We start from the raw sequence: 23,551 nt of genomic DNA, 5'->3' as shown, positions 1-23,551 counted from the left end.
ATCGCGCTGTCACCAATACAGAGTCAGACAGAACTAACAGCGTGTGTGCCATAAAATACCCTAAGTATGTATAAAGTACCACAGTGTGGCATTAAGTACAAAAGTCTGATACTAATAACAGCTCTTGTTAAACTTATAATTTATATTATATATAATTTAGTTGCGTAGACAATGATTCATTCATCTTTTATCTGAGAAATGAATCCCAGCTAACCAAACGGGTTGTCACCAATATACCCCTCTCACACGCATTTGGCCAGGGTATAGCTAGTATGCAAACCTAGCTAATTAAGTCATAAGGGCAGACCGAAGCCCGTCCTGCAACGGTAAACGAACAGCAAGAAAGCCAAGCGCCAAGCCCAAGAGTTAAGCGACTGCGCTGTCGACGTCGCCGGCTTCGCAGCCGCACTCGCCGCTAACATGAACGCAGCCGCAGTCGAAGCCAGCGGCGGCGTCGACGTTGTGCCGACCGAGAGTATATCAGTTACAGGCACAGCGCCAGCAACGTTTATTTGCGCTCGAGCAGCGAACGTGGCAGCAAGCAAAAGCAAACGCAAAAGCAAACGCAAAGCAAAACTCAAACTCAAACGGAAAAGCAAAAGCAAAAGCAAAAACTCAGCAAGTGCTAGACGAAACGAATCGAATTGAAGCGAATCGAAGCGAAGCGAGCAAAACAGAAATCTGGCCAAAACAGTCGAAGCCAGAAAGTTGGAAAGATAGTTCGTCAAGTGCCCGCAATAATAAATTTAATTTTAATTTCGATTTCAATTATCAGAGGAAGCGACTCTAAGCCAAGTTAATTAAATTGAGAAAATTGATAATTGTTCAGCGAGTTGCGCGCTTTCATTTTCGTTTTCAAACCCAATAAACGCAATCAAAAGATCGCGCGGCAGCCGCTTGAAAAAAAATAAATACTTAGAAGAGATTCAAGCACAAACGACGTGGTTAAAGTGAAATTGTCATTGCAAACAAACAGTTAGGCTGCAGGCTGCAAAATCGAACTGTTAATTACATTTGTGTGTGTGGGGCGTTTGCGCAATTGTGAGCCGCTCGAAAAAGCAAGCGCAGAGCGCTTTTCAATATCGAATCCAATTTTTATGATCAAGTGCCTGCGTCTGGCCATTGTGCAACTCGCAGCCAAGCCAGCCACTTAACCTTAGCAATCATTATTTGGCAATAAGACATTTGGCACAATCATTTGATTCAAGTGTGCCCAAGTACGCCGAAATCGAACTTTTACCACAACAAAACGAAAGCAAAGCAACAACAACAACAACAACAGCAACAACAACTGGACTCAACGAACCCACGCGGCGCTCAACTCGAGTAGCAGCAGCAGCCACAGACAAGAAGAAGAGAAAGAGGAGGAGGAAGCAGCAGCAGCAGCAGCAGCGGAAGGAGACAGCTGAGACGAAGAAATAGTGCAAAATGGTTGAGAAGACAGGTGAGTGCAAGTCGTAGTCAAGTCTGAAGACTGAACGAATGATTCGGGGAAATTTCAATTGTTTGCATGCATGAATACACACATATGTACACGTATGTATGTGTGTGTGCGTGTGCGTGTGCGTGTGTGAAGGTTAGCGGAATCGAAAAGTGTGCGAATTAGAAACGTGCGTGGAATATATTGTGGACAATTTGCATGAATTTGGCGAATGAGTACAAAATGCAAATAGTAGAAAGTACTTGCACTTAATAACACACATGTCAAATATGTTTAAGCCGCACTCAGTTCAAACTTTAACCTGCAAGTTCTAATTAAATAATAGTTATAAATTTGCGAAGCGAATTAAAGTCTTTAATCGAATTATACGCTTGTCAACTGAATTAAGCGGGAAATTCTCTTTGTTTGTTAAGAATTCTCAGTTTCTTTCTTGCTTCTTTATTTTAAGAAAAAAGAAGATTAATTACAGTATAATAAATCACTTTACAAACTTTAATGAAAATAAATTAAAAATAAATTTGTTTATTTTAAGCTTTTTTTTTTAAATGTGCATCCGATTAAATTTCATTTCTGTTTGGCAATAACTTCAAGATTCTGCTGTCAGCTGAATAAGCAAATTTATATTTAGCTAGCACACATTTTTACTCTGGTGAGTCTTAAATTAACCGATTGGTTTAAATATAAACCAATCCTAAAGAGATTTTGAGGTCGCTGATTAATTGAAATGTATACTTGAAGATTATAATTCGCAAGGAACAGGTTCGATACTGGACTTTCTTGGGGAGGGAAATACTAAAGGAAGTCTTTAAACGCTCGCTAATAAATTCAAATTTCCCTTTAAAAATTATAATTAGCAAAGAGCAGGATCGATATACCCCAATGTGGGACTTTCTAGAGTAGGGAAATCCTAAACTTGAAAATTATAATTAGCAAAGAACAGGATAGATACACCATAATGTGGGACTTTTTCGAGAAGGGAAATGTGTGTTGAGCGAGACGTCAAATCATTTTCAGCAACTATTTAAAAACTGAAATATCATCTTTGCCCATTTAATCAAGTATGCATGTCTTTTGCATATGAGTGTGTTTTTCTTTTTTTGTCTCTTTATCAATAACCAAATGATTGCTTTTCAATTTCAATATTTTCATCGGCGCAACATGACGGCAAATTGGTCGCCAGTTTTGCTGATTTTTGTTTTGTCGTGCTGGGTTTGCTTCCGTGGCAGGCAGCCGGCTCTGATTTGTGCATCTGAACTGAAAGTTTTCATGACACAGCGCGGAGAGAGGCAGCCACAAAAAGACATCGATAGCTGGACGCAAACACAGGCGACACAACATTAACGCCAGCTATTTAGGCGATGATGACTTCCTCGACAAAGGCTGACAATAAAACCATAAAACCATTAAAGCAATCAAAGAAACAGTTAAGCAAGTGAATGAACTGCAATTTCAAAATATTGCACATCGAGAAAATGATGTCAATCTAATGGCCCGTGTTTATTGGTTATTATTATGGCACATTTGGGCGGACAATTTCGAGGAATTTGTTAGAATCAACAGCAAAGCTTGCAGCTTGTTTGCGTTGGGTTAAAAGCATCGCCAACTGGCGTCATGTTCGCGGCGATAAGAAATGAAAATAACAAAAATATTTGCCGCACTAATTAATTTTCGCCGCTAAAGCTAAAGCTAAAGCTAACGCTAAAGCAATTGCCATGCCCCACTCTATGGAAATTCTTCGAGCAGCTAATTAATGTATCTGTTATATTGTTTCAACAGTTGTCCAAATAGCGCGTGAGAAACACAAACCCAATATTTATATTTGGTTTAAAGATCAGCTGAGCAGGTTGTGCACCCCGCTTTATGGAGCTGCTAAAAGGCCTCCTCAAACACACACACACACAGACAGAGGCTAACCTTGACAGTGAATACACAGTGGAAGTAATTGATCTTCGCAGTTATTAGCGGCGCGTGAAGCGCGACGGGAAGATTTGTACAAATTGTGGCAATGCCAAAACGTGTTTATAATTTCTCTTCTGGCTGCAACTATGTTAGTTTTATGGCGACAAGCGTGCCTTGACCGTCTGCCTCATAATTCATGCGGGCCAATATCGTGAAATTGTACATAGAAGGCAGTCGGAAGTCGAGGCGGCTTTTTGCGTAGTGATTCTCACTAACTGTAATCGTGCCAGTAGTTGACAGTCTTCTAAATGACATCACGGTGAAATTGTAAACAAATGCGAATTTCAATAATACTTGTTAGCCTGATCGCAACTAAATCTGAGTCGCTGCCAATGGAAGATTAGCGAGTTGTAGACGCAGCGCCTCGGGCTGCGATAGGCGCCAGTTCGCTGTGGGCCGAGATATCAACGGGATATCAACGTGTTATTAATGAACGCGGCTTATAATTAAGTTAATAATCTGGCAAGCGGATTGATCAGCGCTTCCAGCCAACTTCTGTTTGCCGTGGAAAGTTTTTGCTTGCGTGACACTGAGTAAATGGCATTAGCTAAATGCTTTTCAAAGTTATTAAGCATCTCTTGACGTCGTTTTATTGCAGTATTTAACGGAAATGCATAGCTATGTACGTAGAATAGGAACAGCTCTCACTCAAATAATGGGATGAGTAATAAAGTAGCGAAAGAAATTACCAGTTAGCCTATTGGGCAACAAAATTATCTTTAATTTTTCACAGTTTTTAATGTGGGAACTTTTTGTCGAGAATATGTTATATAATCCAGAGCTAGTCTTCTTCAAGTTTTCTATGGAAATCATTAGAAAGATCAGATAATGATTTAATAATAGCAATAACAATGAAATTCCTGGATACGCTTACGCATCCAATTCCTTAAACCTCAAATTGCGGTCTATTTGTTTTTATTGGAAGAAGTCCCGCGGAGAGAATTGGTGCTGATTTATGGGCAGAGTAATCGTGTCCGATTAAAGACATAAATTAGCAGGCCATAAAACACACCTCCCGCATAGCCCAGACCCCAACCCGAGCCCGAGCTGGCTAATTAATGAATTTATAACAATATTTATGGCTGATCAGAGTTTTTGCGCAGAGTGTCTTTTGGGCGAACAGGTTTTTGCACTAACTGTGAAGAACTGCGCTTTGATTGTTGCTGCTGTCTTAATAAAATCATCAACTTTTCGAGGCGAACGCCGGGAAAGGGTTCGCAGCGAAATTAATAATGGGATTAAATTGATTAATTGTCATTGGACAGGAGGTAAACACGCGCCTCTCGTTGAACCTGGCGCTCTTTTGTTTGACTCGTAATTACATCTGCCAAAAGCCAAGTCAAAGAGTGACAGGCAGATGTGCGCGTGTGTGTGTGTGTGTGTGCCAAAAAGTTGAATAAAACATTAACAAACATATGAGAGGCCATACGTAAATTAACAAGTTATGCGATTTTCGCGTGTCTACGCTCCATAAATGAGCCGCTTCTTCTATTAACCTATTCAGAATTTGCCATTTGGCATAATGAACTCAGCAGCAGAAGCAGCAGCGGCAGCAGCAGCAGCAGCTGGGGTTAAAGGGGAGAAGCAGAAATATTGCTCATACGCAGCGTGGTGCGCTCATATCCAAGAATACGCAGTCGAGACCACGCCCAAAATGAACAGTGATTTCTTACAGGATTTGGGTGTGGCCCATCACAACCACACCCACACTCACACCCACACAAAAGGCCGGCCAAGCCTTTGACTTGGCTCCTAACGAGCTGTGTGTGTGTCTGTCTGTCCATCTGACACGTGCGCCCAGCCGCGCCCTCGTCTTTGCCTTTGCCTTGGCTGTGCCTGTGCCTGTGGCTGTGGCTGTTGGTCAAGGCTGCACCTTGTCGTGTGTTGCTGCACAACATCCTTTTTGGCAGGCCTGAGTTTACGAGCTCAGGATGTGGAAAGCCAGTTGCAGCGGAAGCGAGCTGCAAATGCAGCGGCCATAAATTTATAAACATTCTGTGGCACTTCGCGTGCCTGCAGAGCTCGCATATAATTATAATACCCCCGCTAAAGTATTGCGCAACTGAACAATCGGAACAATCGGAACAATAGCACCAAGCAGCACTCATCTGAATACGGCACACACTCTGCGCATTCTTGCTGGCCTTGTCGCTGGCCTTTATCTTATCAGCCTACACTCTGCCAACGCTCATAAATTGTCGAGACGCGTCGGGCACATGAAAGTCGGACACAATGAAGATCGTATCTGGTGCAGTGACTCACGATAGGAACTCTACAATAGCTGGCTGTTATACTAGAGGCGTTTACCCAGTAACTAGAGCCCAACCTGGTGTTTGACTTCGCTGTGTGTCAATCAAAATAACACATTTCCTTAGTGTGAAACATTGTGGTATATTTTGTTGGGACTTTCCATATGTTATCAAGTTAAAAGGAATTTTTTAAGTTTACAGATTATAAATCAATATTTATCTAATTAATTGCATTCCCATTTATCTCTGCCTAGCTGAACTTTTAGTTTTTAACTATCAAAAAACATTTAAGATTTAAATTTTTAATTTCTATCTAACAACATTTCCCATATTTATCAAACTACCCTCGCTTTGGGTTTTTATGGCGTGCAACACACTCAAGTATAGTCCGCAGAATGCAATGAAATTTCCTTTCTAGGCCACAGCTTTACCGTTAGCCGGCCAAGAGACGTTAACGTAAATTATATGGACAGAGGCAAGCCTCCAAATAGAATCACTTGGCCGACTTGCTGTCCAAGCCAAAGCAGCTCCACAGATGCCCCATTTCTGATAGCGAAAGTGCGCGGCAGCCAGAGGCACAACATAAGTGCGACTGCGAGTGCGAGAGCGAGTGTGAGTGTGAGTGTGAGTACTTGTATGAGTGTGGCCTTGACATTAGAAGTGAATCGTGTTGTGTTGCAAATACTACAAGTGTATTCTTATGAATTCATTCATATGCCATGCACAGCAACAACAAGATTTCAATCTATCTAAATTCAAAACATTGCTGAGCCCGACTAAGAAATACCCTGTACGTTAATTTGTATTGTCTTGTGGTTTAAATATAATATAAATATATTTGGTAGAGCATCTTACATCTGTACATACATTAGCCTAACTAATAATAATCTCTCTTATCCATGCTATAAGTACAGGGTATTTAAAAAAAAAATGAAGATTTCTACCTGGCATTGTTGCTGTTCAATCCGTACACGGAAGCAGCTTAAACGGAGTTTGCTACCTGTTTTGCATTTGAATTTTGTGTGCCGCAGATCTGACTTCGAGTACTTCGGGTACTCGTCATTTGTTACTCGTTATTCGGCCCGAATTGGGTTACATTTGCAGACGGCGAAGTTCCAGAGTGCCGTTAGGCGCATTACACATGCCTCCGGAATGTGTGCTAACTGGCGCTAGGGGGCGTTGCTGCTGCTGCTGCTGCCGTCCGCCGTCCGCCGTTGACATTTCGCAATTAAAAATAAATGTTATTTGTATTTGATAGGAACTTGTTCTTCTGATGCGCACTCGCTAATTAATGTTTATGTTGCTGTTGTCGTGTTCAGCTCTGGCGATACGGTTCTGGCCTCGGCTGGCAAGTGTTATTATGGCAAGTGGAGAAATTGCCGAGATTAGACAAACACCTGCCCGAAGAAGACAAAAACGAAAGTCGTGTGTATAATTTGTTAATTGGATCAATTAAAAGCCTCTTAAACAATGCTCACAATTAATGTGAAGTCTTAAAGAAAAAATCAAATAAAATCAAATCCATTAGATACAATCGACAATCGACAATCGACTGTGGCTGTAGCCTTGCCTTGCGATCCACTCAATGCCTTGTCGTCACGCCCTCAGCGAAGAAACGAAAAATGAGAGAAGAAGAAAAATAAAAACACCTTCCCATGTTTTTATTTTATATTTTGTATTTGTTTTGTCCGATTGCCGTTTATTGTGTGTAATGTTTTTTGTCTTGAATCGGACTTTTTGCAACAATTATTAATGTGCTGGCGGCAACAATAATAATTCATTTGCTTTGTCCTTTCTTAGACCCATTTTCGTAGCCTACAACTCGCTGATCTCTGCTCAATGGCAGCGATAGCGACCACTTAAGCCGAATTCTGCGAACACGAGACACTCATTTCCAGACCATGGCCAAGGATGTAAAAAAAAACTAATCAATAGCTCTGATCTTTGATCTGCACGCGGCTCCACAGTCATGTCAAGACTCTCCCTCCCTCTCTCTTTATTCCTTGTCATCGCGCCCAATAAACAAATTGGCCATAATGCAACGGCAATTTAGATTAGGCCAGACGTCGTCTGAGCCAAGTTGATAAGAAAAGCCACAGAAGTGGACTTTTGAATTCAGTTAGTTCTGATAAAGTTGCCGAGTAGCAACAATTGGCTGCGTATCTTTATGAATATTATGCGAATGGTAGCCAAAGTTGAATGTGGCCTATTTAAACGCAGTCATAAACGGGGCTAAGCTACCTATTTGAACTAACTGGTAAATGCAATAAATACTATAAATATTGTCTTTTCCCCTTTTCTTAAGTTGACCTATTTTCGGACTGATTACATCTAATATATATCAGTTTTGTGCTTAGCAATAACAATTAAGGAAATTCGGATTTGATAACAACAAAGGTTCCGAACTTGGCTGCTTTTTTTCGAATTTTAGGATATTATTCTGTTTCATAAATTATGTATGCAAGAATATAAGGGATTTTTATAATTAAGAGATATTCTAAATTGGTTACGTAATAAAATGAAGAGCTATTCACGATTATCGATTGCGACAAAGATTTCTTTTATTTTTAGTACTTTTAGCCAGCTTAGCAGACTCAGACGAAACGTTTTTCATAATTGGGAATATTTATTGTTATTAGCTTATCAGGCAATGGCTACCAATATGGCCACGGGCCAGATTAGGGCCCAAAGCATGTGAATTTGAAGCCATCAATTATAAATTGTGATTCAGTCAGTTCGGGGTAATAAAAGCTCGAGGAATTTAAGCCTCGACGAGCCCATCGACAACGGCGACATGTGCTTGGTCTAAATATAGCAGCAGTCGCTATTTGCGCAATCATTCAAATAATTGCGCTGCTAATAAAAAAGGGAAATATATTAGCGGAGACTCCCGTAAAAAGTGACATGGACAAGGGCAACCACAACAATTAGCCGTGTTTCAACTCAAGTGCATTTTTATATTCATTTCCATTTCCATTTTGATTTTAATTTTAATTTCGTTTTCGATTTCGATTTTCATTTGGAAGTTCGAGTCGAACCACACAAACGGGCTGCTAAGGTTTCATTGAACTTGAGCTGTGATTCTGGGAGCTTCGCGAAATGATTAATCAACAAGCTTTGGTGCGATCAGGCGCCGTTATGGATGGAGCTATAAATGATGCGCTGCATTGCATTAATATAGCGTGGAATGATTGATTGATTGATTGACTGACTGACTGATTGATTGTCGCACACATTAACAGCACTTGTTTTCGAGTCTCACATTTAGCCGCCTGCCTCGCAGCCGTTCGATTTGCTGCTGATTTGTTATTGTTGCCACCGGCGGCGGCAGCCGCAGCAGCCGCAGCAGCCACAGCAACGACAGCAACCACTTCTCGATTTGCATAAACAAATCGAGCTGTGGCAGTCGTCGCTTAGCATACAATGAGCAGAGCGCGAATCGAACAAATGTCCAATGCAAATAAACCATAAATTTTGGCTTATGCTAATTGCAGTCTTAGATTGCGATGCTTGTCAACAAGCTGATCTCGTTTCTTTGAAAATTATTTATGATTGTTTCCACTTCAATCTCAATCTCAATCTCAAGCTCGATCTCGATTTGAATCTAAATATTTTCCATCATCTGTGGGTGTCGAGCGACTGTGCAGAACAGCAACAATTTTGATCACATGATAATTGCATTTTGATATAAATATGATTCGAAGACAGGTTTAAGAATCAAATAAATAGGTTAATTACATAGCAGGTTTAGCACTTAGCTATGCCAGAAAACGGATTTAAAGTTTGAATTTATTGTGACCTTAAAAAGTGGAAGCAGGGATTTACAAGTCTTCTCTGCACTCGAACTAGTTATAATTCCTAGCCGCTTATGTATTCCAATAATATTTCATTTTTAGTTTTTCATGTCTATTCAAAATTCAAATGATAGGGACTTTTATCGCAACTTTGATTGACTTTGATTAATTTAGCTTAGTTTCCCACCTTCCTATTTGCAATTTCCCATCCCACAGCGATTACATCTAATCAGATTTCGTATTCCGAGCACGTTCCGCTGCATTCTAATCTTCTGTATGCCGCAACGATTCTCATATAGGATTGCAATGCGATATGTCCGTCACATGCCCAATGAATCTGAATGAACTGTGAGTCAAGCGTTTCCATTGTCAGTATACCCTGCACTCATTGCAAACGGCTGTAAAGGGTATAATGGTTTTGTGTTAATGCATGTAACAGGCAGGAGGAAGCCTCTTTTAGCCCATAAAGTGTATATATTCTTGATCTTGATCCAACAATGTTGATAAATATAGATTTTGAAAAAAGGAACTAGATACAGATTACTTGGAATGCAGGTTTTTAGTAGAGTATACAAAATTTCACTTCTAGCATAATTCCCCCCATTCCCCCCGAAATCGAGTATCTTAAATGCCTAGAACCTGATTCTAGGGTATCTGCTAGTCGAGCACTCGCGACTCTGGCACTTTTGTGAGTTTTGTTGTTGTTTTTGTAAGCTCGAGGCACGTTGCCAATTGTTTTACGATGCGTCTTAGGGAGTTGCACTGGTTGAGCTGTCGGGCAAACAAACAGCCAAATGCCAACTGCCAACTGCCAACTGCCAACTGCCGTGTTAACTGTTTTTCTGGTAAGCAGCTCGGACTAGGTTATTTTTATTATTGTTTGTACAGCCCCCCCTTCCCCCGCACAAATGGCGCTATGCCATGCTCGTTATCGTCGTGTCATGGAGGCGTGAGCAAAAGGCGAGATAATTGTCGTATTAAGTGAAGTGTGCGGACTGGTTGATAACATCGCTTATCAGAGCAGGGAACACTTAGCCAAGTGACTGGGCTGCCAAAAGTGGGCAATTTGATAAGCATTCTGGCTATTTACATGCGGATTACGAGCATTTTTACGACCCTGGCCTCAAGTTGCGTAAGACGAGGCGACAAGCAGTTCGAGTTGAGAAGAATCAAAATAAATATATGTATGTATATAAAGTGAACTCCTTCATATAGATATGGGCTTACTGATAGGAATTGAAAGAAGCGCGGGGAACGTGCTAATTTGGATAGTTGGGACATTTTTGGCAAAAAGCTTCGTTAAGTAGAAATAAGTAGTAACTGCACTAGCGACAGGCAATTCCCGTCGGGCCCTTAGGCATGCCAATGGGAACGTGCTAATTTGGATAATTGGGTAATTTTTGCCAAAAAGCTTCGTTGAATACAAATACCTAATTACTGGACAATTAGCACCCCGGAGCAGACAATAAATCGGTTATGAAAGATGCTTTGAGCATTTCATTTATTTCCCGTTCCATATTGTGGAGAGTAGTAAAATAACTCGACTTAAGTGTGCCCGCATTGGGCGCACTTAAGTGCTGCTCAATTCATTTACATTGTAATTGCAAATGAGGCGTCAATATTATTTGTTTAAACAAATTAATTGACACCTGCTGATTAGCATTGGCCTTAAACAAACGCCAATGAATGAAGGAACAGCCACACGTAAACATCGTCGAGCAAATGAGGAAATAATGTGCCGAGTGCGATCGAGCTAATTAATTAATCAAACGGTGTGAAATTATCAATGGACTACGAAATCTGGCAGCACATGAGTTTTCACACGACAACCGAAGGGAAGCCAGAAAACATCCCCCATATATATATATATATGCATATACTTATATATGTCGTATATCCTACTAATTATTGTTATTATTTGCTTTGAATATTAACGATTAAGTATCAGTAATATACAGAGAGAATTTGACAGAAGCTACTGTTACTCAATATTGCTGTGCCACTTGTCTCTGCCGAGCATGGCCCGAGAGTGTTGTGTAGCGTTAAGTTTAGTATTTTCCCTGTTGAGTGTTCACTAACAGTACTAAAAGACAGAGAAGAACATAAAACGAGAAGAGCATGTCTAGGAAATTTGTCATATTCGTACGGGAAAGTATTACTAAACGGACGCGCTCTTAAAATAATATTTTTTGTGACTACAACGCCGCGGGACTTGCATAGCTGCCAATATGCCTGGCTGTAAGGAAAGTGAGTTCTAACCACATATTTATATATATATATATATATATTTATATCAACAGCCGAGTTGATATATACATACATATGTCAAGCCATGTTTGGAGACTAGTGCGAGAACCAGGTTAAGTCTGTGATCTTAGCTTATTGCTAATGCATGGGCTAGTTGATGTCGTTGATGTCGCTTAGATAAAATATATATTTTTAAGGTGTCATCTTCCTTTTTCACTTATTAGCTGCGCACTCTGATGAATCTTACACGCTTACACTAGTCTCTCAAAGAACGAAATACTTCTCTTTGGGTTTTCAAGATATTTGACTATCTATTCTCCAGACTTGCGCAATATCGTATCAAGTTCAACTTCTGCTGCTTCCCTTTGTTTTATATTTTTGAGATAGCGCTTTTGCAGTCCAAAAGAATTTAATTATAGTAATTGCTCCCCGAGCTAAGGCACATAAACATTTTGCGTCTTTGTTTATGTTTCCAACGCAACAATCGTTAAAGTCTTACAAACTGTTCCCATCTCAAATATGTTCCCATACCCGATTATGGCTAAGCAGCGCTAATGTGTTTAAGAGTACTGAGTACTTAAATTAATGTTAAGGAAATTAAACAAAGTTCTAAAGTTGTGAATGCGAGACAACGAAAAAAAAAAACCAACTGTTTGTTCAAGGTCTAAGCTTCAGAGAGCACGAGCTTGCTTACATATATTCTAGGCAATTAATAAATTCTAATTATTAAGAATGAAATATTTAAATTGATATAGTTTTAGAGTTCTCCTTAACGAAATTCGAACTGAAAGCCAAGACTGGAAATTGATTTCCTTTTTGCTAACTTATTGCTGATTTCTGATTTCTGATTGATTATGCTTGTCGATGCATGAGTAATTTAATAATTAATTAGAGCTCCAGTCAATGCATTATTATTAATGCCTTGTGCGTTTTCCATTGCAGACATGTCGAAAATCGTTGGCGTTGCCGACATCACCGAGAACAAGAACATCTGGCGCATGCTGCTCGGCGAGCTGTTCGGCACATTTTTCTTGATCGCGATTGGCGTTGGCAGCACGGCGACCGGAAGTGCGACAGTGCCGCAGATAGCGTTCACCTTTGGCTTGACGGTGGCCACGCTGGCCCAGGTAACTAACTACAGCCACAACCCTCTGCTTAGACTTAGGCTGAGACTGACACTCAGATTGCCATCAGAGCTGGGCTCGACATCGAGATTGGGCCAATATATACATTGCGAGTATCGAGCTCTCGAGCTCTCGAGCTGGTCAATAGAAATAGCAAATCATGCGTTCAAGGACACGCCACCGCCGCGTTACACTTTCGGCCGGGCCAAAACTCATTCACAGATCGCAGCCACTGGCAATTGCACTCGCGTTTTGGGCAAGACATTGGCATTTAAAAGCCGACCACAAACGACAAACGCATAAAAACGGCAATCGAATGCGGCGCAGTCGTCGCGTTGGCTGCGTGCGAATGTTATTTACAAGACCGACAGATTTACAGACGCACACACAACGCATTCAGATACAATTCGAGCTCGAGCTGCAGATACACAGATACACAGATACACAGCTATAGACAGATTCAGCTGTGGTCATTAGCGGCGGCGCACGCTGCGTATGAGTAACGCGCCACGATTTTGAGTCCAAATACGAGTACGAGTACGAATGCGAATGCGAATGTGAATGTGAATAATAAATGCGCACTCGCTGCAAAAGCGTCTGCGTCGGCAATTAACATTAATCAACACGCAAAATATGCAATTAGATTATTATGCGTTTAATTACGTTATGCCTTTTCATGTTGTTCTTGCTCTTGTTGTTCTTGTTGCTGTTGTTGTTTTTTGAATTTTAAACGCTGCTCGATTTTGAATTAAATTTACGACAACATATAACAAAACTGTGCCCCAGGCAATACGCATCCCCCCCATTAAACTGGTCGAGACGGTTGTTCTCTGTCTGATCTCAGCCCGAAAAGATCTTCGATCGATTCGCAATAGCTTAATTAATAACCAGAGTTGGATTGAGTTGAAGGTTTGTAATTAATCATTGATCCAGGTGATAGGTTCTGTTAATTAACAGCAAAGTGAAGTCTAATTCAGTTTATTCAATTGGCCATTGACAATTGCAATTAGGCTCAAATGTGGAGAGAATCCAAATAAAGACATTTTATAAAATTTCCCTAAAAAGAAATATAAGAGAACATGATCGAATAGCAAGGAAATCAACAAGTGAAAGTTAATATCGAAGACTTTAACCAACTTGTTATATTTTAGCTAAGAAGGGAAATGCTGACTGAAATTTTAAACATTGCCAAACTTATTTTATAGCATATTCATGTTTAAGCAAAGTCGACTGCTTGGGCTTTGGCGAAGTCGCGTTATGGCAGACATCACGATAGGCTGCTGCGCATAAACCAGACACGTGGGTCCACAGCAAATGCTGGCAGGTAATTGATCGCCACACGAATGCATCTTCGACAATGCAGCTAGATTTCCACACTTTCGCCGAATGGCGGTATCATCAGCGATTAGTAACAAATTAGCTTCGATTGGCCAATGCAGGCGAGCGACTGGTGAAAGACAGTCACGAGTCATGGCGGACACGAGTCTGTGGCACGTTCGAGTGTTACGAAAACCGATCAGCATTTCGGCAATTAGTTGCAGTTGCACTTGCAACAATGACGTGTGGCACGAGACTCCGTTTCGGTCTACTGTGCTCTGCGGTCGACCGATTTCCCAATATGCCCAGCACTATGACGACAATTTTCAGCAGGTTCAATCACTTTTTTTTACTTACCCGCAACAAATGAGAAACGTGCTAATTGCCAGTTTACCATTTATTGCCCTCTGTGCAAAGGAAACACAATTTCGAATAATATACTTACAGCTGTTCCGGCATACTTAGTCACCTGTTGCTGTTCTTGCATAGGAAAAACTTATTAACAACCAATCTGAGAATCTGAAAATATTTACACCGAAAGTTGTACCAAAGATTCTTTGCTAATGAAACAACTTCTAGGTATTTTAATAAGAGCTATTGTCTGGCTTATGTATTTGATTTAAATTTTCGTCAAGTTCCCCTTCTTTTGCTTGGGGCATTTGGGATATTCAGCTTTGGGATATTTAGTGTCTCCAATGAGCAGCCGTCTGGTGGGTTTTGCTATGAATAAATTTATTGATTATCACTTGTATATATCCGCAATTGATGAGGCAGAGAATATAGTTGGATGCTGTGCAGACTAACCCTCGCTCAGTACAAGATATGTGTAGAATGTGCACTTGCTGGAAATAGCTGGGATTAAAAGAAGCCTAGACACACGCCTTTGTTAGGCAGTTGCAACCCCTAAAATCCCAATAATAATAGCTGGGATCTCCAATGGTTTTATTATTTCGTGAGATAACTCAAGCAATGTTGTCCGTTTTTCTTTACAGCTGTTCAAGTCAAAAGTTTAATGCAAAGGCGAATATCAGATAAATAGAGAAATTGACAAAAAATGTATTTAATTTGAATATCCAGTTTTAAGAATAAGATCTGTGATCCACACAGCGAATACACCCCATACTCTGCAAATAGCAGGCGATATCATCGAATGAACCTGTCAGAGCCAACAACAACAATAACAAGAAGAGCGGCATTTGTATGCAGTTTGCATTGCTTTGTCTGAGACGCTCGTTTGACAGGCTGCCAAAAGGAAGTGGGGCAGAAAGAAAATGCAAATAGCAATAATATTAAGTACTATAAGCACAACAATAGCGCACAATAATAGCGCAACAACAACAAGCCATAGAAATGCAAACATGCGTCGATTTGCCGACGCTAAAACATTTGATTTTAATCGCAATTACTCGTATTTCCATATAAATATACATATATATATATATATATATATATATGCTATGTGCATGTTATATAAGTAAGGCAGATGGGGAAAATTCCAACGTTGATTTTGATGCGGGCCAAGACGCCAAACGAACGCCAAGAAATAATCATAAATTTCGAGTGCCGGCAGTTGCTGTTGCTGAGCTTAATCAGATGCACGGCTCGCAATTAGGGATTGGCTCTTTGATTTACGGCTATTATTAGGCGACACACACACAATATGTGGGGAATAGAACATGCTGCAGGCCTCAAAAAAGATGACTTCCCAATCTTAGTCAAAAGATTGAAAGGCCAATGCGAAATGTCCAACTCGAAGTCAAAGTCGAAAAAACCTCCAGCGCCAATCAAGGTGCAACATGCAAGATCAATAAAAAAGGCAGTGCGTCTGTGTGTGTGTGTGCGTGTGTGTTAATTATGCGAGCAAAGGCAATAACAACATGGACTAAAAAATTGTGCGTGCACCATTCACGTTTTTCAATTCAGAAATCAAACGACCCGCAAAAACTGAACCGAAATAAACCAAAATGGCAAAGTCAACAACTAACAGACGCAGCCGCAGCCGCAGCTCGAGCCTAAAGCGCCTCGCTTTGGGCCAATGCTCGGCTTTTGGCTAAAACGAACTTGAAACGCACAGCAACAATCACCAACAACAACAACAACAACAACAACAAGAACTGCAACAACAACAAGAGAAGCAGTTGCAGTTGCAGAAAAGCAGAACGAAACAAACAAGTTAACATTCAATTTAACTAAAAAGCCATAAAATATGATTTAAGCGCAAATGTCGCACAACAACAACAACGACAACTAAACAAACAACAACAACAATAAGAACAAGAGAAATACGCGCAGACATTCGTGCGCCGCGGCTGCGCATGCGTAAGCCTCGATCTATGCGATCGTTATCTCGATCTCTATATCTCTACCATGGATCCAGCTGCGACAACTCGAACTGAACAGCGTTAGACAGAGACAGAGACAGAGACAGAGACAGAGACAGAGGCAGAGGCAGAGACAGCTACAATCAATTTAGTGGAAGAGAACGAACCTATTTTGAGCTTACTTTTAAATATAGATCGAGCCCGCTTTAACCCCACCATTTATTTATAACCCCTTAGGAACATCAAGTTGTATATGGGGCAACGTTTAGTTGCTTTCTGATTTGAATCTCAGTAGTTATTTAGAAATATATATAAATCCTACACACATTATAATACAAACAATAATAGCTTTTGTTCGATCTCTAACGACATTGAACTAACTCAAGTATATTTCTCAAGACTTTATCAGTTATTCTCTTATATAAGTTTGTCTAGGGTTCGAGAATTTGCTTTAAGTCTTAACATTTTCTTCGTTTTATAAATATTTTCTACAGATATCTAGAAAGATTTGAAGTAGTATGTTTTATTTTTTGGTGGTTTTCTAGAGTTTAGGAAAATAATTTCTATTAATAATTCATAACAATAATTATAATTAGTTATGATTTAATAATTATTCGCATATGCAAAGAACAGGTTCTGAAATGTTTAAGGAGAACTATTTATTCAATATCTTATAATTATTAAAATTAAAATTAAATTTGTACATTAGCTGACACAATTGGTGGAAAATATTAGCTGTGAAAGGGGACATAGCTGCCCGGACGGGCAAATAAAATACCTTCATCATATCTGTGATGCGAATAGAAATTTTTGTATTCTGATTAGGCTTTTAATTTTACTGTAATAACGTATTAAATACTTAGGTTGTCGACCATTAATAAATAGAAATATAGAAAATAGCCTCGGTAGCTATCTTAGGACTAATCCCTAAGAAAATCAGAGCTACACCCAGAAAAAAACATTATATTTAATATTAGCATTATGGAAAACTTGACAATTATCAGAGGTCTCTTTGTTATTAAAAAAAAAAAAAAAGCAATAAGTTAGTTTATAGAAAGATCTTTTCACAATTAAGGAATACAAATTGAATATCGTAGAATAAATATATACAGGTACATTAGCATCAGCTGATCTTGCCTAAAATATACCTAGGGATATTTTGAAGAATTTCCTTTCAGTCTGCTCTCCCATTTGCCCCATAAAGTACTTTTGGTAGCTTTTGTTCCCCCAAGTGCAGACAGATTGCATTTGCATTCTCACGCATTTGACGCATGTTCTTGGCGCATACGTAAATCATATTAGTTAATGATAGCTTTGTGTGCCCCATCGAGTGGCAAGTGGCAAGTGGCAAAAGGCGAGTGGCGAGTCGCGAGTCGCTTGCTGCGAATCGAAAACATCATGAGTCAGTCGCAGGTCGCAAGTGAGTAAACAAGCGAGTTGCGTTCTAAAAGCCGATCTGATCGATGTGGCGGCCACAGTATTTGTGGGCCGTCATCGCCGTCATCGCTCTTGATGATTAGGTGCGACTGGCAGCGCATATTATTCACACACAGCGCAACATTCACCTGCCACAGTGCAACAAAAGCACATTTGAATGCAGAGAAGAACCATCAAATTAATTGCAATGCGTGCGTACGCCAAATGCCAAGCTCCAAGCTCCAAGCTGGCGATGCAGGTAAATTGCCGGGCGTAGCTCACAGATTGCATCTGTATCTAAAACTGTTCGAACTGTTCTGTTCGGCTTGAACTTGCTCTTTGCTCTGGCGCTGTAATTAGCGCCGTGGAGCAGCGAGTGGCCAATTGCCAATGGCCACCTCAGCCTCCAATCGCCTCCAATCGCCTCCAGTTGTCGCCGCTGGCGCATTTATTAATTAAACGCAGACACCCGACATTGGCCATGTGTGCACTTGACTAGAGCCAAAGCAAAGCCGAAGCCAGCCCGAATCCAAAATCGAAATCGAAATCGAAATCCACATCCAAATCGAAGCGAACCGCATCGAAATCAGCTTAAGATATGGGGCTACATAGAAGCCTGCACATCGGCCTTGGTCGGCCTCCGGCGGCCCAGCTTCGACGCGTTTCGACGCGTTTCGACGCGTTTCGACGTGGTGCGTTTTCATTCATAACACGAGTGCGAATGCGAGTGCGAGTGCGAGTGCTATTAGTTCGAGTGTGAGTACTCACTCGCCGCCAGAGTGGCAATTTGTTTTATTTGATTGCTGAATTCGGTTCTAAGCAAACCACTTGACTGACTAACTGACTGACTGATGACTCAACAGAATGCGAAACACTTTTACTTTCAGTCGCAGTCGAAGTCTCAGTCGCAGTCGCAGTCGTTGATCCAACCCCCAGGCTTGAACTTTAAAGCCAACGGCATCGATCCAGTGAGATGGGAATGGGAATAGTCTTTGGCTGCGACTACACTCGACTGCATCTCAGCTCTGACAAATTGCTTGTATCCGCTCAGACAACAAATGCGACGGCGACTGCGACTGCGAGCATTGTGTAATAGCCAAAATGCAGACGCCATGGCCAAAAGGGTAAACATTACCCAACCCAGAAACGCGTCTCACTTGCCAAACGGCGATGACGTCAAGTGCGAAGCTAGCCGAAAACCTGACATTTGATGGCTGAGATCTGGCTGAGATCTGGCTGAGATCGAATGAAACTCTATCTGAGAAACAATCTGAAATTATGTGTGATTTCCATGGATTCCCACTATTTCTTGTATCCAAGCGCATCCTCCGATCGACAATGGAGACGTGCTGATGAATGCTTCGAGATTTATTATCTCCATGACAGTTAACATTATTATATATAGTATAGAAATGATTTAAATACGAGCTGAACTTGATTTCCAGCCGCAACATTTATGACCCCGTTCAAGAATGTAATTAACAGATTTCATTTGGCGATGTTGTTGTTTACAATCTCATCTTGTCCATTTACTACAATTGGCTATAATAAAGATTTCATTAAATACGTGCATTGTTTGTGTTTATAAACAAAACCGTGTCAGGTCCGAATGGCATTTAAATATTTCTTATTTATATATACATATATGTTGAAATTCGCATACACCTCACGCACGATTATTTTATTATTATTAGGAGGATGACAAACTCTTGTGCGTATATTGACATCGCAGAAAGAACAAAAGATTTCGAGAGCGGGCTAAAGTAATAACAGGAGCAGGGGAGACAGAAATATAGAGTCTGAAAGAGACAGAGAATTAAGGGGTAAACAAAAGTGAACGTATGACTGGAACTAAGACTCATTAGATTGCCAATGTTATTTGTTGATATGTCACTTGAAAGCATGAAAGCATCTGGAAATCTTGTCATGAGAATCGCAAAGTAGGGCGCTATTTAAAATAACGGTCTAATTAATATGCAAAGCTGCGAGGGTAGCTATTGCATAAGTGAAGTAAACTTGATTTAGAAAACTGCCCTCAACTGAGTTTGTTTACCATGAATCTTCCATGTTTTCTGAATCGTTACAGGGCCTGGGCCACATCAGCGGATGCCACATCAACCCGGCTGTAACAATCGGCTTCCTGATCGTCGGCGAGATGAGCATCCTGAAGGCTGCCTTCTACATCATTGTGCAGTGCGTGGGCGCCATTGCCGGGGCGGCTGTCATCCGGGTGGCTCTCAATGGACTGCCCACCAATGGACTGGGCGTTTCTACCTATGACGAATCGCTGAATGTCGGCCAGGTGGTGCTGATCGAGGCACTGATCACCTTCATTCTGGTGTTCGTGGTCAAGGCTGTGTCGGACCCAGGTCGCCAGGACATCAAGGGCTCCGCACCCCTGGCCGTAGGCCTCTCCATTGCCGCTGGTCATCTGTGTGCGGTAAATGAAACGAGCAGCAGCTGATTGATCCGATCCCATGCAAATATAACTTTTGATTGTGTTTCCTCAGATTAAGCTCACTGGCGCCAGCATGAACCCAGCACGCTCCTTCGGGCCCTCCGTTATCCAGGGCATGTGGGCCAATCACTGGGTCTACTGGGCGGGCCCCATTGCGGGCGGCATTGTGGCCGCGATTATCTACAGGCTCGTCTTTAAGGTGCGCAAGGGCGACGATGAGGCCAACTCGTATGACTTCTAAGATAACTAATCCGCGTATCCCGCCCTCACCCCTTATTCGCTTTGGGGTAATCCACATCCTTGTTGTTGTACGTGTGTATTGTATGCAGATGCTTATTCACATTCGTATTCGTATTCGTCTCATTCACAAATGTGAATCGGATTCGATTCGGTCGGAACGATCGCACAATCCACAATTAGATTAGCCGCACAATACGAATTGTACAATTTTTATTTGTTGAAAAATAAAAATCGCTTTGTTTTAGTCGTACTAACACCTAAAATATTGAATATTCTATGTTTATAGCTTAAGGATACATTTAATTCGCATGTTTATTGAAATCAATTAGATGCAGCACAAATTCGAGCCTCGAAACGCAGTTTGCTAAACCGAATTCCACATTATTTGTTAAAATTGTTATTGTCTACTTAATAATTATCGAGCACAAATAAACGTATTTGATAAATGACAATTGTATGTGTAATAAAAACCTATACAAATATTTGCACAGACTTTCATTTAACACAGTCTTAATTTAATTAAATATTTGTAATAATGTGTAGTTTTCTTAATCTGGGATGGTTCTTCAATAGCTTCACAGGGTTACAATTTATGCATTTGCTCTGTATTTAGTGAAAATGTTTTTCCTCTTTATAAATATCAATTCTATAGACTCTACCCTATATAGTAATAGGCTATATATAGACTTTCAATTTATGAAACAAGTTTTTGTTTATAGTAAGTTAAAATTATTCATTTTATCATTTATTCATTTATTTATCATCATTTATGTATTCAACAAGTAAACAATTTCTTTAACATTGTTTTATTAATAGACACAGTATTGGATAAAAAAGCGTATATGTTTTTGTATATCAAAAGAGAACTACGTTTTTGTTAAGAAGTATCCAATACGCATTTCTTCAATCTGTTCAATCGAAATAGATAATATTCGATTAGGGTTCTGCTGTTTCTTCGTCAGTTCGTATAAACTATATTTATACTATTGATTGATAGCTAGAGATTCCAGATAGAGGAAAGAGGATTGCGGATATCGATGTATGCCTCACACAGCTTGCGTGGGAGATTGATCTCTAGAAAGACTAAATGATGTGTGTATAATGTTTGAATTTATTTTGTTTTTATATCGCTAAAAAAAATATATAGAATGCAACGAATCTGTGAAAAGAAAAATTATGGTTTGTCTTGGCCCGTGCGAGTAGAAAGAGGTATTATATATATATATATGTATATCGCTCCGAAATCGGGCTTTATTTAGCCGAGATATCGCCATTTCCAAAAAAACATTCGTGCCCATCTGACCGATATCGGGCTTTCTTTTGGCCGAGAAATAGCCATTTATAGGCGTTTGTAGCGGTTTTTAGCCGAATTTTAGTAGTAAGTACTGCAAACTTTCGTGCTGTCTGCAGAATACGATTTGAGCTATTAGAGTTCCTTGAGTTCTGCTGCATACTTTTGGTCCGCGCATAAAAATAGCAAAAAAACACATTTTTTCACAAATTTTGGGATTTCCGAACAAAATCAAAAAACGTGGTATGCCAGTCGATTACAGAGATCCGTACGAGTTTAAAAAGGTATATCTTTCCAAAATCGGACCATTTTTAGCCGAATTATCGAAAACGAAAAATCTTCAAAATTATAACGGCATTTTTTCGCGTTTTTCAAATGGCTGTAATTCGGCCAAATAAGCCCCGATCTTGGAAAGATTGGTCTCGTTCGACTCGTGGTCACAGCCATTTTCAGCAAACATCAAAATTTTTGCAAAAAAAATAGTAGTTTTCCTCAAATCGGGCCATTTGTTAGAATTGAGATTTGTTGGTGTCAATCGTTAGTCGGGATCCGTACGAGAAAAAAGAGGTATATCATTTCGAAATCGGACATATGGTACTCGAGATATTTTAAATTTAATTTCAAAAATAAGTCAAAACGCAGACAGCACGAAAGTATGCAGTACTTACTACTAAAATTCTGCTAAAAACCGCTACAAACGGCTATAGATGGCTATTTCTCGGCCAAAAAAAGCGTCATTTGAGTTTTAAAAAGTCCAAAGATGTATTATGTACTTAATTTACATATGGCAAATGGTAAACAAAATGTAATTGTGACCTTTTGCAGTATTTCAATTTTAATTTTAATTTCAAAAAACGCTACAAACGGCTATAAATGGCTATTTCTCGGCCAAAAAAAGCCCGATATCGGGCAGATTGGGCGCGTTAAACTCTAAAAATCTTACTGTTTCCACCCGAGATAATTTTATTGTAATTTATGTTTCCATTCTCTTTTGCCAGGCTCCTATGTTTAATTATGCCAGGCCCTACTGTACTTGACTTTATATACTTTACATATTGCAAATGGTAAACAAAATGTAATTGTGACCTTTTGCAGCTTATTCCACAATGCATGAAACGTAAATATCCCTTGATGGGATTACGTGCTAATTGAAGTTCAATAGCAGTTCGATTTGCATATGAGGCTTGTTGCATTCATTCATTCATTCGGAATATTATTGAAAGCAAAAGTTCTTTGCGTCATCAGCGTTTGCTGGCGGCATTATGCGGGTGCAGGCAACAACAGCAACAACAACAGCAACAGCAACAACAACAACAACAGAAACCACAATATTAACTCTATTAAAAAAGCGACAATAAATATGTTACAAGGTAAGTCGCGCACGCGTGCTCATCCACCCGCAGGTAAGCAATTCAAGCGGTACTCGCTTTTGCGTTTCACTGCTGATAAGCCGAATACTTCCCCTTGCTATTCCCCTTGCCCCGCACTGCCACACAGCCATTAATGAGTGCTACACTTCGAGAAATGCGCCATAGCTTTTGTAACTTAAGCGAGTCGCCGCACTACGCCAAGAACAGAGTTCAAAACAAATTACTCATACGTTTTCCACGAATGGCATAAGTAAATTTTAATACAATTTGCACTGCCGACTAAAACAGGCAGCGGCGGCAGCAGCGACGTCGACAGTTGATGCC

At 40.3% G+C, this 23,551-nt stretch overlaps 1 protein-coding gene across 2 annotated transcripts; it reads left to right on the top strand.

The window, feature by feature from the left end:
* Positions 1-510: 510 nt before the first annotated feature.
* Drip (drip) lies at positions 511-21,048 on the top strand. 2 transcript variants are annotated; one of them, XM_064686912.1, is made up of 4 exons: positions 511-1,444; positions 12,633-12,817; positions 19,955-20,308; positions 20,379-21,048. In XM_064686912.1, exons 1-4 carry the CDS (start codon positions 1,429-1,431, stop codon positions 20,565-20,567), a joined length of 744 nt encoding a protein of 247 aa, XP_064542982.1. In that variant the 5' UTR covers positions 511-1,428; the 3' UTR covers positions 20,568-21,048. The 2 variants fall into 2 exon arrangements, with proteins under 2 accessions (XP_064542982.1, XP_064542981.1); XM_064686911.1 differs by lacking the exon at positions 511-1,444 and adding an exon at positions 11,585-11,690.
* Positions 21,049-23,551: the final 2,503 nt, after the last annotated feature.

Source organism: Drosophila montana, unplaced genomic scaffold (genome assembly GCF_035044405.1).
Source record: "Drosophila montana isolate Dmon_TW-CO22-7 unplaced genomic scaffold, ASM3504440v1 contig_3200_1, whole genome shotgun sequence".
NCBI lineage: Eukaryota > Metazoa > Arthropoda > Insecta > Diptera > Drosophilidae > Drosophila > Drosophila montana.
This window is presented reverse-complemented; position numbering and strand designations above follow the sequence as displayed.